Genomic DNA, 18,900 nt, shown 5'->3' on the forward strand with positions numbered 1-18,900 from the left:
AACCTTTACCAACAGTCTTCCTGCCCTCCCCCTCTGGAACTACATCCTAGAATCCCTCTTTCTCGTCCCCTCCTTTGTCCTCTTCAAGGTCCGTCTCAAGTCCTTCCTCTTTGACAGTGCCTTCGGTCATCTTCCCACCTCGACTCCAGCCTCCAGCTCGGGTGCAAACCCTTCACTGTCCTGAACCTTGGGATGTCCTCCTGAAGTGACAGGCCTTATATAAATACAATATGTTTGGCTGCAGCGTTTCGCCACAAAAATATAGTCAATTCACTTTACTGAACAACAACATGATTGCATTTATAGAGCGCCTTTCACGTCGGGAGGACAGTTACTGGACAGTTGGGTCAGGACCCGAGCAAGGGGCAAATGGTCAGGGTGAGGGGAGGGAAGGGAGGGAGAGAGGAGGGGGTAGAGAGTCAAGAGGGTCGCTGAAGGCACGGTTGAAGAGAAAGGTCTTGAGACCGGCCTTGAAGGAGGAAAGGGAGGAAGCGGCAAAGGCACTGGGGATGGAGTTCCAGAGCCTCGGGGATGAGAGGCTGAAGGCCCAACCACCGATGGTAGGGCGGTTGGGGCGGGGGATGTGGAGCAGACCGGAGCCAGAGGAACGGAGGGTACAGGGGGGTACGTGGAGGGATAGTAGGTCGGAGAGGTAGGAGGGAGCGAGGCCGTGAATGGCCTTGTAGGTGATGAGGATCTTGAATTCGATCCTCTGGGGGAGTGGAGGCGAGCGAGGGCGAGAGTGATGTGGGCGCGAAGCCTGGTGCGGGTCACTACACGAGCTGCAGAGTTCTGAATGACCTGCAGTGTGGAGGGAGGGCCGGGAAGGCCGGTGAGGAGAGAGTTCCCGTAGTCCAGCCTTGAGGTGATAAAGGCGTGGACCAGTTTCAGCCGCGTGAGGGGTGAGGTAGTGCCGTAGTCTGGTGATGTTCCGGAGGTGATGGAAGGCGGTGCCAGTTGTGGAGCGGATATGGGGGAGAAAGGACAACTCAGGGTCGAACAGAACACCGAGGTTCCTGACCGGCTTTGAACAGTCAATACAATGAATAAACTGACATCAAGTCTGTGCTGAAGTAACGGTATTTTATGTGGCAGAGAATACAGAAGAAAAATATTGCAATTTGACAACAACGGGGAAAACGGTTTTGTAGGCACTTTACAAAAAATAAGAAATTTTAAAAATCCTCCAATTCCTTACACCTCCACTGTCTGTGGTCCGGAACGAGGGACATCAGGGGGTTCCCAAAGGATGACTGACCTCAGATGACCTTAAGGAGCGGAGCAGCGAAACCTGAAGGAATTTATTTCAACTGCAAACGAACAATGGGATAATTACACTTCACAAGAAGTGAGCCAAGGCTGACTGATACTCAGCTCCTCAGCTTTTGGTTTTTCAGCCTGGCGCTGACTCTCCTCGTTATTACTTTGCTTGCGGCGACAACGTTTCCAGTTGACCCCCCTAATATTCCCTCTTCCTCCGATTCCTTGTCATTCCTCGTGGGAGGCTCCAGATTTTCTTTGAAGTGTCCTCTCTGGGCTCGGCGCGACCCCGACGCAAGCCGCCCCTCCTGCTTTCCTTTGTTGGCCGCGCTCACATCCCGGTCGCTGTCCTCGCTCTCCTGGGGATCAGTGGCAGAATCTGCCTCCTGGTTTCCCAGCAGGTCATCGCGGGGCAGCACAGTGTGGGGGGCTTCGTCTCGCGCTCTGTCAGACGCTGCAAGCGATTTGCCCGACACTTCAACCTCCATTGCCTCATCTTGTGGATCAGGACCACTAACAGGAAAAGCCAAGATTTCTTTTTAAAAAAATGAGAACCCAAAATTTGCACCACCCAATTGACGCACAACAGCTCATTAACATCAGTTATTTATCGGCATTTTTACCAGTGTTCACCCTACTTACCCCCTCTTCTCCAACAGCAACCATGCGCAGTTTTAACAAAAAACCTCAAGGGCAGTTGACTGAATTGCTACATAGAAATGCGAAATATCTGCAGCAAAACCACAAATCTAGGACTGCCGAGGTGTAGAGACACAGAACATAGTCAAAGATTCCCAAACCTTCTGGTATCAAATTACAGTAAATTATTATAAAGACTAGAATCTTTCCCCCATTTCTCAATCCACTCGTTAAAGACCTCGGTCCCACATTTACTTCAAGCTCCCAGCACGACTCCTTGCTTCATCCAGCGTGCAGACCCTTTTAATATGGTTACAAATTACTTATTTACAACGTACATTATTATAAATCACTTCACAGCCGCTCAGCCGCAGAGCGTATCGTGTTGAGCTGTTAACCAGCTGTTTGTAGATTCCTGACTCGGCTTCACATACAGCAGCACCGAGCATTTGTGACTGATTCACTCTCAACACGTCCAGTGCCTTAGGGCCGTTTGTGTTGTACAGTAGATTACAAGCATTTTGTGTGTGTCTATGCGCGGGAGTCTGTACTAACTTGGGCCCAGCGAAACACAGCAATTTACTGTTTTCGAGCGTCATTGGAAAGAAAAGAGGCTTCTCATCCACAGCACCACCCAACTGAACACAAGCCCCGGCCACACTCCTCTCCTCCCCAATTACTACGTACCTGAATTTGCCGGCCAGTCTCATGTTCTCCCACATATAGTCCAGAAACATGGAGGTCTGCAGCAACCTGCTGATCCTTTGAAAGTGTCGATCTGCAAACGTGTAATAACAGGGCAGGGTTTTGGTCAACAGCAATAGAGCAATCTCTCTATGGTCAAGTGCTATCAGCATCTGGCTAACCAGTCTCATCAGAAAAAATGCAACAGCCTTTGAAGAGAAGGGAAAGGCAAATATTGACTTGCAGATTGCAGCGGATAAATATTTTGTCATCCGGAGGTGACAAGGGTGAAAGAATGAGTTCAGAGACAAATTTGTGACTGAACATTCATCTCTGGAACTCCATCCCAGAGACTCTGTGCCTTAACTCCCTTCCCTCCCCCCACTTCCTGCCTTACAACCCATCTATTTAAATGCGCTTTTAATCATTATTATTATTATTATTAAATGCGCTTTTAATCATCTCCTCCCACCCCACTGGCAAGGCTCCCAGTCGATTGTGTGTAGCGCTTTGAGACATCCATCCCACCATGAAAGGTGCTACATAATTGTGAACTGCAGATAATTATTATTATTATTATTATTATTATTGCTGGTGAATCAAATATAAGTGCAAGAAAAAAAGTGACTTGCGCTAATCTTTTTGGATAAGAGCAAGAGGCACTGTATACACCACCTACCCTCACAGTCCAGTCTCATTACGCAGTGATGAGTTAGTTCCACCATCAGTGTGTTCACTGTTAAACCAAGCGCCCATATACTTACTTCGAAGCGCTTTGAGACGTCTCAACGACGTTACATCAAATGTCAAGGATTATTGTCATTACTATTATTATTTGACTCGACCAACAAGGGGCAAAGGTTGAGCAATTACCTGTATAAGGGAGGAGGCCCTCAACTGCAGCCTTGATGCCTCCGAACTGAAGTAGCTGCTCCGGAGTCTCGTGCTTTAACAGGATCTGGATGACAGTCTGGGCCTCGTGACAGTTTCGAGAGTTTGTGTTCCACACTGTGGTGAACTTCAATACAGCCTCTGGTGGTAGTGGTGGGGGGAAGAAACATTCTCTTTAACAACGACAACAACTTGCATTTACACAGCGCTCCTCGCGCAGGGTAGCGACCCAGAGAGCTTGAAGCGCTATTGATGAACACGTCGCATGTCACGCACACACACATATATATATAAACATATATATATAATAGAAATAACATCAGGATTTTAGTCTCATTTATAAAAGGTGAGATTTTGACCAAATTGATAGCAACTGGCAAAGACATTCCCTTCACTGTTTTGTTTGGGTCAACCGGGCATCTGACACATGTGGAAACCCACCACCGCGCTCACAGGAAATTCCCGAGTGGTAATAATAACCATCCTTACATTTGATATGTCTCAAAGCGCTTCACAGAATATGTTATAAAGTGAATTGACTGTATATTTGCGGGTGAAACACAGCAGCCAATTGTGCACAGTGATGTCCCACAAACAGTTGTGGATTGAGTAACCAATTGATTGATCGATCGATTGATTTAAGGGATTATTAACTCCGCAAAAGCAATCCGCCAATCAACTAACAACTGGGTTCCTACTTACTGCTAGGTAAACAGAGGTATGTGTGTGTGGAGTAGGGAAACTTGCCCAATGTTTTGCCCTGGCCAGGAATCTAACCCAGATGTCTCACTTGCAAGGCGAGTGCTCTAACCACTGAGCTACAGGACTCCACTGCAGTTCATGTCAACTCATCACTATTTGCAATGCTGCCCATTTGCCACTGAATGCCTTCAGCTGAAGTCCACTTTTGTTTTAAACATTTCGCCCTGCCAGGGATAGAACCCAGGTCTCTTGCTTGTGAGGCGAGTGTTCTAACCACTGAGCTACAGGACTTACTAACGGAGTGGAAGGTGTACTCTCACTCTCTCTCCCTGGCAGGACACATCCTGCTTACATACTTCCAAAGTATTAAGCGCAAGCTGCTGAGAGCCAAGGCTTAGGAGAGCCCAGAGTGTGCACTGGGATAACTGCTGGGAGTCAAACCAAGTAAAACCGCAAAGCTTGCCATTATATCACTACCTGGAACGCTTTCCTAGGCTTGTGCACGGTGACAAAGGGTTGAAATACCAGAGACTGCATCAGTCACGTAGCCAACAATTTTAAAGTTTAAGGGAATGTGTTTGTTTCCTTTTGGAAATCTTGACAGCTTCCTTGTTCCTTGTCGGCAATTTGTTACACATCACACTTTTACAAGAAACACTACACTTCCTATTCATCTTAACTGCCCTCGGCATTTATTTTTGGTAACTTGCAGGCAGTAGTAAAATTTCATCCAGATTTTTTCAACCATCTATCGAACCCACCGTGACCCTCAGTTTTTTCAGAAATTTTCCAATATCTCAAACCTTGTCTATGTCAACAAGTCTTTACTCGATGCCTTTGCTACTCCCAATTTTGTTTGCAAGTCTCCTTCAGTTCCTCAAGACTGTCCCACCACCTCCTTACGCTAAACAATACCTTTCTGGTCTGGTCTCAGTTTGAGGATCGTTGCTTCCAGCCTCTCTCCGTCATTAGATTCTCCAAGAATAGCTTCAAAAATGGGAAAAGAGTACGAAGGAACAATTTTAAGAATCGAAAAAAATTAAATATTTTAACGTCGCACTTTTAAACCTTGCTCATCTTAAGATGATTGATTAATTGATTGTCTGAAAAGTAGCTGGAATATGAACTAACTCTTTCACTGAACTGATGTAATTAAAAAGAACATTTAACGGAAGAATTAGGCACTTGATTGCACATTGTAAAAAAGTTTAAAAAGTATTTTTTAAATGGATCATCAATTTCCTCCTTAAATTCAATTATCCTTATCAGATTTTGTGTATAAAGGATTTGCTGTGTAGCTTATCACGTCAAAACGTCTCAAATCACTTCACAGGAATTACAGGATGTACAGTGTAGTGATTGTATATTTTATAGGCAAACATAGCAACCAATTTGAGCACAGTATGTTCCATAAACAGCCACAAACTGAATCACCATTCTTATCTTATCTGCAGGTTTGTTGGCCAATACACCATAAGAAACCCCCTTCAATTTTCGAACTGTGCCAAGGGAGGTTTTAACGTCCAGCTAAACGGGCAGACAGTATCTCAGTTTAATGTTTAAATCCGGCTTTTAAATAAACAAAAAGAGACTTTAAAAAAAATAAAGGATTGTGAAATTGATATTGCTGTGTCAATACAAACTTCAGGTGACTGTATTCCGTACTAATATTAACTTACATAACACATGAGGTGTGTACAATACACACTTAGTAGGAAACTGGGTAGGATATTCACAGTTGTCAATTAATGGGCTGGCAGCAACCAGCAGTCATCAATTAAACTGTCATCAACAAAGTTTGTAGCACACGAGGCTGCCATTCAGGCCATCGCCCTTGTGCTGATATTATTATTATTATAGCTATTTACTCTAATTTAATTAAAGGGCCTTTCCTTTTTTTCAAAAAATAGTGTTCGATAAACAAAATAATCTTAATTACCTCTAATCACCCGAAGAACAGTGTGCGGCTGATCTAATGAGATTGCCAATCCCAAAGCCTTTAGATAATTATTCTCGTGCAACATGTTTGACAATTCTTGTTGCCTAAGAAAAAGAAACATGAGAAATCTATTAGGTTCATAATCAGCAACATATCCATTTCTTGCTCAGCCCTCTGAACTCACCAACCCCGTGCCTCCAGTGATGTAAACACAATTACAAGCTCAACAACTAAATAATAATAATAATCTTTGCATTTGATATAGCACCTTTCACGTCAGGATGACATCTCAAAGCGCTTCACAGGATTTTATTGCGAAGTCAAGTGACTGTGTATTTGTGGGCGAAACAGGGCAGCCAATTTGTCCCAGACAGCCACGAAGTGAGTGGACAATTTTAATATGTGGGAATGTTGGCATTCGCTGACCTTTTTCACGGAGGGCAACTCCTAATGAGCGCTTTGCGGAGACGGAGAACAAGCGACGGAGGTAACTGTACGTACTGCATAAACCATCGGCTTTCAGGTGGCATTTAAAAGGAAAATAAGTAGAGCAAGGTGGAAGGTGGGATGACTTGAGCAGTTTCAGAGGGTGGGAGAATGCTGGCTGAAAGCTCAGGCGGCAGTGGTGGGGAGAGAGGATAGCCAAGCGAACCATGTCACAAGTGTTTATTAGTAAATAAAATGCCCACGTTTCTCATGACAAAATAGGACAACATTCTTCAAACCCAATGTGTAACTCACTGGTTAGAGCCAGTCAATCACAGGAGCTTAAAGCACAAACCTGTTGGCATTCAAACCTCTCCTGTTCTCTCCCACCTAATACTCCTCGCATTTTTTGCATTTGACAAATCGCCTTATCACGTCTTCGACACGTTATGTGATGTTAAAAATCGTGCAAAAATGCAGTTGGGTTTCCCTAAAACGGGTCACTGGCTGAGGGTATGTGGCATTATTATTTCTTGGGCAAAAAAAAAGAACAAAGTTCCTCCTTCTCCTCGACCGAACAATTTCAGGACCAAGAGGCCAGACAAATAACTCATTCCCAACAGCATGATAAAATAACGGCACCATTCAGCAATGCAATCTGTTTGTCATTTATTTATTTCTTACTGACTTATTTGGAAAGCTCTCTCCCTGAAAGCTTAAGCTAAATAACTGTACAAACAATGAGCCGGCATCCTACACACACACACACACACACACACCGAGCCGATAAATACACCCACGGCCAACGCAGCTCACCAGTCAACCATTGATACAGATAAAGGATGACCAACAATTGTTGGACAAAATCTGGAAAGACTGTAATAAAGTCACTTACATTTCTCTCCTCTCAGAGCTAAGTTAAGAGAAATCGACCAACCGCTTGTGAAACACATTTGAAGAAAATAAAAGAATTTCTGGCTTTTTTGGTTCACTTACTTCAGAATCTGCTCTTCCTGTATGGCCTGTGCCTCAGCGAGCTCCGTCTCTGTCACGTCCTGAAATAAACGCACAAATAACACTTAATCGGGTGTATGTCTGGGATTGGGTTTCAAAAGTGGCTTGAAAGTGATGAATCGCTTGTTTTCATCCTCTCCCCTCTCGACGCCCCCCCCACCCCCACCAATATAACACAGGAGGTAACAAAGAGGGGAGGGAGAGAGAGAGAGAGCGTGAGAGAGAGAGCGCGAGCGAGCTCAAAGCACAGGTGATACCACAGATGTAACATCAGTGACTAAAGCCTTTAAATTATTTTTAGTTTAACCGCCGTCTCCCTCCTACCTTCCAGAAGATGATAGACGAATCTGCCGAGCCAGTGACCACCAGATCGTCCCCCTTGTTACTGTGGAGGCCCCACACCTTGCCTTCATGGGCGTCTAATGTCTTCACACACTCATTGGTTTTGATGGTCCACAGCTTCAGGAGACCATCAGACCCGCTGGAGACAACAACAAATCACATTTGTACAACAACAACTCGCATTTATACAGCAGCCTTCACGTGGGGTAGAGACCCGGAGAGCTTGACAGTGGCGGAGTCTGACCCCCGAGCAAGAGGGAGGTGACCGTAAGCACAATCGAAGAGGAAGGTCTTTAGGCGGGGTTTGAAGGTGGGGATGGAAGGACGGGACAAGGCGGAGGGAGGGGGCAAGGCGGAGGGAGGGGGCAAGGCGGAGGGAGGGGGCAAGGCGGAGGGAGGGGGCAAGGCGGAGGGAGGGGGCAAGGCGGAGGGAGGGGGCAAGGCGGAGGGAGGGGGCAAGGCGGAGGGAGAGAGGGGCAAGGCGGAGGGAGGGAGCAAGGCGGAGGGAGGGGGCAAGGCGGAGGGAGGGGGCAAGGCGGAGGGAGGGGGCAAGGCGGAGGGAGGGGGCAAGGCGGAGGGATTGTAGGAGAGAGTTCCAGAGTTTCGGGGCATAGTGGCTGAAGGCGCGGCCACCAATGGAGCGTGGAGCGATGGGGCCGAGGGATAAACAGGAGGCTGGAGCCGGCCGAGCGGAGGCAGTGGAGTGTAGCGCCTTTCACGTCAGAAGGATGTCCCAAGGGACTGATCACCAGAGAGACCAGAAACAAGCAATAGTAAAGCGCTGGTGGTGTGGCCCTAAGCGAATGCTGTCTTCCAATAGAAGCAAAAGGGCCTCCCAGTGAGGAGGCGAGGGCCCCGCTCTTGGCCTGTAAAGACGCTGGAGGTACCTTGACAGGAGCTGAGTTCCGTGGCTGACGAAAATTATTTTCAAGACGGAGGCATCGTGGCCTTCGAAGGTCTGCAAACAACACAAATAAAATTCGGTTTGGGTTTGGTCATCATGTGGAAAATATCCTGCTCCTGTAAGCCTTGTCACAGCTACAGCAAAGGAGGTCCCTTCCCACAAAATGGCCCCTCTCTTTCTCAGTCACTTAACAGCAGCAGCAACAACACATTACATTTATACGGCGCCTTTCACATCGGGAGGACGTCCCAAGGTGCTGGACAGTCAGGAATTTGGACCTGAGCTGGTGGATGGGATCAGGAAGGGTGCAGGGCAGGGAGGATAGGGGCAGGGGCGTGACCGAAGGCGCGACTGAAGAAGAGGGTCTTGAGACGGGCCTTGAAGGAGGCGAGCGAGGGAGGGAGGGAGGCCAAGTGATAACTACCTTTAAGCACCCGAAGTCTTTGAGCCCCCAGAGTCTGATGGTGCCGTCTGCGGAGGAGGTGGCGAGGACCTGGTCCATGGGGGAGAACTGGACGGCCCAGATTCCGCGCTTGTGCCCCCGAAACACACCCAAGAGGGCAAGGTCAGAGGCTGAGAACAGCTTGGCCATTCTGTCCTGAGAGCCGGTGGCGATCAGTTTATTGTTGGGAGACACCACGATACTGTTTACATCCTGCGAGAAACAAAGGATGAAACGTGAACTCACTTTCCTCTCTCCATAGATGCTGTCTGACCTGCTGAGTCTTCCCAGAACAAAGAGTCGTTGGTGAATCATATTCCCATGTAAGAGCTTGAAAGGAAGGATGATTGTGGTTCACCTCTCCCTCACAGGCAGGCAAACACAACGGTGTCTGGGCACCGGCAACACAATATCCCGAGGTCAGAAGAGACTTACTTTATCGTGTGCCTTCTCAGTCAGGTGAGCGTGGAGGACCTGGGGTTCTGCGATTTGCTCGCCCCCCTTGGCACTGACGGTGTCTGGGAGGTTCCACAGCTTAATGGTACAGTCCTGGCTCCCACTGACCACAAACCTGGCTTTCAACCTGTAATCGCACAACCTTCATCAGCCTTCAGGAGACTGGCGACCGAGTCGACAACAACATAAACTTCTATAGGGCCCTTCACGTCGGCCGGCGTCTCTAAGCACTTAATCCCAAAGTCCACCCAAAACTCAATTTAGTGGAAGCTACAGCGAGCAATTCGGCACTGTACATAAACAGCAAAAAAAAAAATGTGGTCACTCAATCTGGTGACACTGCTGTGTGCAATTGGCAGTAGCTTTTCACCCACAAAATACGTAGTCACTCCACTTTACAATATATCCTGTGAAGCGCTTTGAGACTTCTCGACGTCCCGCTAAGGCGCTGCATCAAATGCAAGGATTATTATTGTTATTGCTATTATGAGCAATTGGCAATAAACATACAGGAACAATCTACTGCAAGGATTATTATTTGTTTCCATTGAATCGACACAGCTCGATCGCCTTATGTAAGGGGCAGTGTAGTTTGGGTCATTTTTTTAATACTTTGACAGAAAGCGGGGTGAGAGTCAAAGGAAAGCAGGATCTTCCATACCGTGAACAGGATATGATGCCAACCCCATTGGCATGACCTTGACCCTGTGCCATGCAGATCACTGCTCCAGTCCCCTTACTCATCCTCCAGACTCGAATGGTTTTGTCCTGAAACGAGGAAGGAAAATGCCCGAAGTTTTAGTTGGTGTTGCAAAAAGCGGGTGAAATCCTGATCAGGTCCATCGTGTTTGAAAATATCCCGACTAGATACACAATGCAGAGAAATACACTAACCTTAGAACAACTAGCAAACATGGTGCCTTTATGAAACACATCCAGGGCTAATACAGTGTCTGAAAGAAAAAAAAGTAAACGTTCTGCTTACAATACACAGCACAGATTTATTATTCAACAGTTCATGAGAGTAAGGTAACTTAGCATCTAGTTTGCCTACGAAACACACAGTCACTACAACTGCCAGTAAATCCCGTGAAGCGCTTTAAGACGTCAGTCAGCCTGACGTGAATTCAAATGCAAGGATAATTAGTATGTTTTCATTATTATTTGGTTTAAGTGTCAACAATAACCGCATCAGTGTAGATGAAGTGAAAATAGTCAAATTGACCGGAGTAGGGCATTCAAAACTGGAACGATGCTTCAGTGGGGAAGGAAAGCTAAAAAAGAATGTATATATTAAAAAAAACTATCTCCTTTGAATGCCATTTTGTCCTTAAAGTTGAATAAATTGTATGAAAGTGATTTGCTTGCACCAGTGCTGCTGAACAAACTCTAACCAGCTAAAACAGTGAAGGAAGCCTCACTGATAGTCCTGTTCGCAGTTAGTGTGAGACCATCGAAGTTCTGCCCTTCAAAAGGCATCAGTGCTCTGTGAAATATAGTGCGAGTGCGCCATACTGTGGCGTAAACATGTTACTACATGAGTGCGTGGGGGGTGGGGGGGTGGAGAGGGGGGGCGTGGGGTTGGATTCTGCACCACTGCATTTTGCCTTCTACTTTACTAAGGAGATAAATGTCAGTGAATATCACACAACATAAGCTTTGAAGATAGCAGACATTTGCCCGTGGAAAAAAATACTTTAAATTATGAAAAGCAGGACGACTGCGTATTTTGTGGGGGGGGGGGGGGGGGGGGGGGAGAAACGCGGCAGCCAATTGCGCACAGCAGTGTCCCACATAGAGTCGTGGATTGAGCGACCAAATTATGATGATTATTATTACACACACACACCGACAAGCTGGTAAATTTGCTGATCTAAGAAACATTTCCCCTCTAAAAGTGCTGTGCTGAAACCTACCGCACGCAGAGAGATCGTTAATAATTTAAGAAAGTACAGAACAAGCGAGTGCTGTTTTGCCGATAATACTACTACTACTAATAATAATCCTTGCATTTGATTTAGCGCCTTATCACGTCTTCGAGACGTCTCAAAGCGCTTCACAGGACGTACCGTTAAGTGAATTGACAGTATATTTTGTGGTGGACATCACCGCCGCTCTCTCTCTCCCAGACACAGGTAAACGTTCCAATCAGGTAGCGCTTGACACTCACCTGTGTGCCCGTAAAGGATCTGGCAGTTTAACGTGGCAAGCTCAAACACCTTGAGCTGTGGGCTGTTAGTGGCCACCACAATGTGTGTGTCAGCAGCTCCCAGGAACTTCACATCCAACACCTCATCATTGTAACCTACAAACTAACAGTGAAGAGGGAAAAGAAAGCCTTAAAAACAGCGGTCTGCTCTTTCAATTTATGGTTATTTACAGATAATGAACGGAACCTGTCCTTTGTTTATTGATAAACCAGCGACTTCTCCCTACAGCTACAGTACTATCTTAATATATTCTGTGTGCTCTGCACTGGTAGCACAAAGGACTTCCTATCGGAAGCATTTCTGGGCTCAACCTTAAGAGGAAAAGGCAGAAGGGCAAATGATACCAGCATTTAGGAACATGGACCTTCACCCTCCAGTTTCCTACTTGTAGCTTTGCCCAGCTCGACAATGAAAAGCAATAGTGACTTGCCCCAGGTTATCCACTAGCAACGACGTCAAGTGCTTAAGCAACGACGTCAAATGCTTAAGAAGCGCGTGATTAGCAAGGCTGAATTTCATCAACTAATGGACAACAGGTATAATGGGAACTGGATTTGCTTGAATTGCTGCGAACCTGCTGGTGGAGGGTCAGAGTGTGGAGGTCATGGAAGAGGATGTTGTGTTCGGCGGTGACTGTGGCGACGTGGTTTGTGGCTGGGACCAGCACACATTGGGTCAAGGCTCGAGTGTCTGTATCTTCGTCACTTTTCTTCTTGGGTCTCCCGGCTCTGGACTGGGAATAAACACATCTTCCCGAGCGAGCTTCCCAGACTCGAAGGATCCCTTTGGGCAAAGAGAGAGAAAAGAAGCACGCCGTTCAATGCCAACGAAATAATAATAGTAATAATCCTTGCATTTGATATAGCGCCTTATCACCCCTTCGAGACATCTCAAAGCGCTTCACAGAATATACTGTTAAGTGAATTGACTGTATATTTTGTGGGAGAAACGCGGCAGCAAATTGCACACAGCACACAGACAGTCGTGGATTGAGCGATCCAATTATTTTATTTTTTAAAGAGATTATTACCCCCTGAAATTGACTCGCAACTTTTAAATGCATGGCCTCTGCAATCTGATTTCAAACAAAAGTATTGGTGTAAACAACAACAAATGACATTGACATGGCGCCTTTCACGTCAGGAGGACATCCCAAGGCGTTGGACAGTCAGGGATTTAGACCCAAGCAGGGTGATGGGATCAGGAGGGGTGGAGGGTAGGGAGGGTAGGCAAGGTGAGCTGTGTAAGTAAAAATTTGGCACCTACCTTTATTGCCGGCAGTGATAAAATGATGATCTTTACCCTTCACCCCCAAGGCAGAGAAATCTCCATCTGCTGGCAGCAAAACTACTGCTTCTACAGTCTGGTAACGGGGCAAAGAGTTGCAAGTAATTAAAATGGAACCAAGGTATAAGAAGCAATTACTAAGAAGCTTAATAAAGCAGTTGCCTGTGCCGAGTTGGTTGACCTTAGCAGCACAGGAGTCACGATCGATCTCACATGGCCATTTTCATTCCTACGAGTTCTTTGTGCACCTCACCTCATATACAGGAACAGTCTTCTGTGACTTGTAGGTAGTTAAATCCCACACGGTGCAGATCTTATCACGGCCCGAGCTGAGGAAGATACAAAAAGCATATTTTACCCAAATCAGCAGAGGACGTGTACTGTACAAGAGGAAAAATACTGCAGATGCTGGAAGTAAAAACAGAAGCCGCTCAAGCCGGTTGAGATATTAGACGTTTTTATTTCTGCACGAGTTAGAACATGTGGAATGCGGCTGCTTGTTCAGGTAAGACTTAAGTTACTCCCAGTTTTGCATCTGTTACGACAAATTACATTTACACAACGCCTTTCACATCGGGAGATGCTGGACAATCAGGGATTTTGGACCTGAGCTGGGGGTTGGGTTAGATTGGGGTGGAGGTGGGGGGTGGTTGAAGATCAGGATAGAGAGTGGCTGCAGAGGAGGGTATTACAACAGTCACCTACAAAATGCGTAGTCAATACATTTTGCAGTAAATCTTGTGAGACGTTCTCCTGATGCGAAAGGCACGATATCAAATGAAAGGATTATTATTATTATTATCATCATCGATAAGCTAGCAGTCCTCATAGTCTGTTAAGAGGCACAGTACCTGATCATTGTATTTCCGTCTGATGTGAATGCCAGTGAGGTCACAGCACTGTAGTGAGCATCCAGCACCGTAATACACTTACTGGTGCTCAGATTCCAGAGTCGAATCTTACAGTCCATGGACGAGGAGAAAAGCTGAAGCCGTGACATGTCGGGGTGGAATTCAACCAGACTGCAGTCAGAGGTATGGGGGGGGAGACAGACAGACAGAGAAACAGAGGAAAGATGAAAGAAAGCATGATCGATTAAAGAATAACAATTTTTGTTGACTCCAACCCATACTGTCATCTCAAACGTACCATCAACGAGGCAGGCAGTGAAATCCCTTCTGCTGACCTGGCCACTCGATGTCACACCAACCGGCTTTCCCTGCGCGCATTCATACCACCACCCGTCTGCAATTGTCAGCGCTCTCCTCATGCATTTTACTGGGCCCTGTGACAGCGCAGCACAAATCCCAAGTGGAATCACTTTTCCCTGGTAGTATTATTTTTTTAAATAATTTGTATAATCATTTTACAGAGAACTCCTTCTGAGCTGTAATATTCCATGATGCTATTCTACAAGACACACACACACACTAGTGTAGTATACTAAGTGTAAACTAGTTTTGAAATCAACAGTGATGTTAAGAACACACAAATCCACAGAATATTTTGAGTGTGATGAATGACAGTGGGGAAAAGGCTCAAAAGAGAAACAAAAGTGCTGGCAAACGCTGGTTCCAGACCACAATAGCAATAGTATAACGATCAGTATGTATAGTCCTGAAATAACTGAAACTACCTGACACTCCATTCAGCAGATAGCTTTTGCTGAGACACTACACGCACTGGGCACAAACTTAAACCCTTTTGCCGCTCTGGTATCTGCGCTACTCATACGCTCACAGATTGATGTAACAGGGGAGTTAAACACGCAGATGAATAGCTTTAGTTTGAAGCATTAAAAGGTTTACTCAGAGTTTAAAGTCTTTTCAGTTTCCTACTTTACTTAATCCCTCAAAATGCACTTGGCATTCACTAAATCCCACTGATTTAACACTTTGGGACCAGAATGCCTCAGACCACATAATTAAATCTTTCCTTACTTGACAACACCAGAGGATCCCTTCAGGTTGTGGGTGCAGTACTGCTTGATAACATCCCAGATTTTGATGGTGCTGTCACAACCTCCTAAAGCAATAAGAAACGTACAGTGAGACATCCACTGCTTCCAATCAGATCACAGGATGAAATCAATGGCACGCACGCGTGTGTGTGTCCGCGTGTGAAAGAAGATCAAGGTCCATCCACCTTCACCTTCCATCATCCCCGGCAGTCGCTTGACATGTCATGTCCCAAACCATATACTGTGTCTCCCAGATATCATTTTCTAGCAGAAATCGATCTCATTTGAAGAGGTGGATGGAGCGACACGACATAAGTCCTACCTGTGGCCAATAGAGTTGAGGTGGAATCGAACGTCATGCTGGCCATGGGGGCCGAGTGAATGGCTTTCCAGGTGCGAGTGCACACGTTCTCTCTCCAGTTCCATTGCTTCAGCAGCAAAGCCCGACTGCCCGTCACCAACATCTGTCAGGGAACACGTGGCCAGATAGCAAAATGTCATGATACTATTTACAATACCTAAAACGTCTTTTAAGAAATGATTTTTTTTTCGATAATAGGGTAGATATCACAACGTTTTGGTCACCCTGTATTTTTGTTACTATTATTATTATTGTTGTTATTATTATAACACCCTGTATAATTTGTGCAGCTCTGCCAACCTAGATCTCTGTCTACCACTTACTGGGAGAATTATAAATGACTTAGGCTTTACTAAAACACGACTCCATAAATAACGGTTTACGAAAATAAGACACCAAAGGAATCTCATCTTATACAGATCTTATTCTGAGGCCCTTGTTACACTAGTTAAGATGAAGGCTGAAAGGAAAAAGACTGTTTGCTGCTGCATGAGATGCTGATCTTCACACAACTGGCATTTAAATATATACCTCATCATCGGGGCTGATGCTGAAGCAGGTGATGTCTTCTTGATCTTCCTGTCAAACAGAAACGGAAAAATGTTAGTTGCTATCAAAGCAGGTCAGAACTTGTGAAACCATCACATATTTAAGTGGTCCTACAATCTAATTGTCTGACTCTTTAAATAATCAAATCATTCTAGTCCCTTTCAGTGGAATGAGCTCAAAATGTAAACAACAACAACAACAAGATTCCATTTATAAAGCGCCTTTCACGTCAGGAGGACGTCCCAAGGCGCTGCACAGTTGGGTCATGACCCGAGCAGGGGGGAAATGGTCAGGGTGAGGGGAGGGAGCGAGGAGGGGGGAAATGGTCAGGGTGAGGGGAGGGAAGGGAGGGAGCGAGGAGGAGGAAGAGAGTCGAGAGGGGAGCTGAAGGCACGGTCAAAGAGAAAGGTCTTGAGACCGGCCTTGAAGGAGGAAAGGGAGGAAGCGGCGAAGGCACTGGGGATGGAGTTCCAGAGCCTCGGGGCTGAGAGGCTGAAGGCCCGACCACCGATGGTAGTGCGGTTTGGGCGGGGGACGTTATAGCACTGAAGTAAAGCTACATTGTTGAAGGCCACTGTTTATTTTCCCGCTTGTGTAGGGACGTAAAGGGGACTCCACATCCAAATGACAGGAGCTGTGAAACTTTTATTTCATTGATTTCTCACCTGCTCAATGCTCTGGGTGATTTTTCCTGTTCCAAGATCCAAGACATTAATCTTTGTCCCAAAACTGCAGAACATGTACTTTCCATCTTTATTGATCTGCGTTAGAAAAAATAATAGTAATAACTTTTCTTATTTTAGGAAACTCCAGTTCAATACAGTTTTGTATTAAAAAAAATACTCATTTATAATAATCTTTGTCACTAAAACTACAACTTAGCAGCGCTAAAAGATCACAAGGGAATCCATTTGTTTTCACGTGTTATTGCCCAACACAGCGAAGGGAGACACCAAAAGAAAACTACATTCATATTTTGAAATAAAAGCTGTTACCTGTACTTTGCCTCCTTTGTAAAAAGGTTCAATCTTGCCAGAGACAGCGTAGCTGGAAGAAATTGGATTTTAAGAAGTTATTCCCCCCAAAATTATTTGATTTAAAAATAATGATCCTCACCCGTGTCTTCAAATCCCTTCACGCCCTGGCGCTTCCCAACCTCTCCGATCTTCTTACCCTCCCCCACCCCAACCCACCCCACCACCCGTGGCCTCCATTAGACTGGTTCCAGCCTCTGGCACGTCCCTCTTCCCAATGCGTTCAGCCACTACGCCCTGAAACACTCTTCCTCTATTCCTCCTTCCCCAACTTCAGGTCCCACCTGAAGACCTTCCTCATCAACTGTGCCTACGGTCACCACCCCCCGGCTGGGTGTCCGGCTCCGCTCTGGGACGCTGCCCTGCGTGAGGCGAACTAAACAGACGCAAGTCGCTGCCGCTGCTGTGGTTAATAAAATTAAATACTCTGAGAACAGACACAGAGAGGAATGTTACTGCAAAACACCGTCACAGCCTCTGACAGACTGACTCTCCCCCTCCCTGACAGACAGACAGACAGACAGACAGGGCTCTGATTGATTGAATCTCTCCCTCATTCTCCCTGTCTCCGTCCCCCCCTCTCTCTCTCTCACTCACTCTCTCCCTACTTCCCTCCCTCCCTCCATCCACCCCTTTCTCTCCCTCACTCCATCCCATTCTCTCGCTCACTCTCCCTCCCTCCCTCCATCCGTCCCACTCTCTTCCTCCCTCCCTCCATCCATCCCACTCTCTCCCTCACTCTCTCCCTCCCTCCATCCCCCCCCTCTCTCTCCCTCCCCCCCCTCTCACTCTCTCCCTCCCCCCTTCTCACTCTCTCCCTCCCCCCCTCTCACTCTCTCCCTCCCCCCCTCTCACTCTCTCCCTCCCCCCCCTCTCACTCTCTCCCTCCCCCCCCTCCATCCCCCCCCCCCCCTCCATCCCCCCCCCCACTCACTCCCTCCCCCCCTCTCACTCTCTCCCCCCCTCTCACTCTCTCCCTCCCCCCCTCTCACTCTCTCCCTCCCCCCCTCCATCCCCCCCCTCACTCACTCCCTCCCTCTCTCTCACTCCCTCCCTCCCTCAGTCACTCCCCGCTGCCACTCACTTGCTTTTGAACTGCATGGCGCTGCTCGCCATGCTGGCCGCTCTGGCCTGGCCCGGCTCTAGAGGCCTGGGGCTGGAGTTGAAGGGCTCGCGGGGCTGGAGACGGCTCTTCTCTCTCTCTCTCTCTCTCACACACACACACGCGCACAGGGCGCCGGGGCCGAGCCGCACGCTTCTCCCTACAGCTTCCGGCGCTCTCTGAGTACGTCACGCTGGCTTCCGGTCCAGTCCCCATGGCAACGGTATCAACAATCAACGGTATCCTCTCCTCCAGAGACCCCTCACTGAGAGCAACAACAATAATATAATAATAATAACCACAATAATATAATAATAATAACCAAATCAATAATAATAATAACCACAATAATATAATAATAATAATAATAACCAAAATAATATAATAATAATAACCACAATAATATAATGATAATAACCAAATCAATAATAATAACCATAATAATATAATAACCACAAAAATATAATAATATAATAACCACAATAATATAATAATAATAACCAAATGAATAATAATAACCACAATAATGTAATAATAGCCACAATAATGTAATAATAACCACAATAATGTAATAATAATAACCACAATAATATAATGATAACCACATCAATAATAATAATAATAACCACAATAATAATGTAATAATAGGAGGGGTTTCTCCTGGTATCAGGTCAGCTGGAGAGGGAGCGAAGATTGGC

The 18,900-nt window shown here is 46.3% G+C and overlaps 1 protein-coding gene across 1 annotated transcript; it reads right to left on the reverse strand.

Annotated features, from left to right (window-relative positions):
* Positions 1–1,069: 1,069 nt before the first annotated feature.
* On the reverse strand, positions 1,070–18,464 carry tbl3 (transducin beta like 3). The gene is made up of 23 exons (XM_007906087.2): positions 18,185–18,464; positions 17,062–17,113; positions 16,732–16,827; positions 16,049–16,096; positions 15,479–15,620; positions 15,137–15,221; positions 14,048–14,218; positions 13,450–13,525; positions 13,176–13,272; positions 12,484–12,692; positions 11,870–12,011; positions 10,594–10,652; positions 10,361–10,467; positions 9,679–9,826; positions 9,226–9,456; positions 8,785–8,855; positions 7,880–8,036; positions 7,538–7,596; positions 6,116–6,219; positions 5,092–5,163; positions 3,457–3,615; positions 2,587–2,677; positions 1,070–1,773 (listed from the first exon to the last, which is right to left on the reverse strand). The coding sequence occupies exons 1-23, from the start codon at positions 18,214–18,216 to the stop codon at positions 1,371–1,373; spliced, it is 2,811 nt and encodes a 936-aa protein (XP_007904278.2). The 5' UTR covers positions 18,217–18,464; the 3' UTR covers positions 1,070–1,370.
* Between the last annotated feature and the right edge of the window lie 436 nt (positions 18,465–18,900).

The sequence above is a fragment of the Callorhinchus milii genome, unplaced genomic scaffold (assembly GCF_018977255.1).
Source record: "Callorhinchus milii isolate IMCB2004 unplaced genomic scaffold, IMCB_Cmil_1.0 Scaffold16, whole genome shotgun sequence".
In the NCBI taxonomy this organism is placed as follows: Eukaryota; Metazoa; Chordata; class Chondrichthyes; order Chimaeriformes; family Callorhinchidae; genus Callorhinchus; species Callorhinchus milii.

Bases quoted from the DNA above. Each gene is read 5' to 3' on its own strand.
- tbl3 (XM_007906087.2), bottom strand. From the start codon at position 18,216: ATGGCGAGCAGCGCCATGCAGTTCAAAAGCAA. The intron at 17,114-18,184 runs GTGAGTGGCAGC...AATTTCTTCCAG, and splicing joins GCCATGCAGTTCAAAAGCAA to CTACGCTGTCTCTGGCAAGA. The intron at 1,774-2,586 runs GTACGTAGTAAT...TTTTCCTGTTAG, and splicing joins AGACTGGCCGGCAAATTCAG to TGGTCCTGATCCACAAGATG.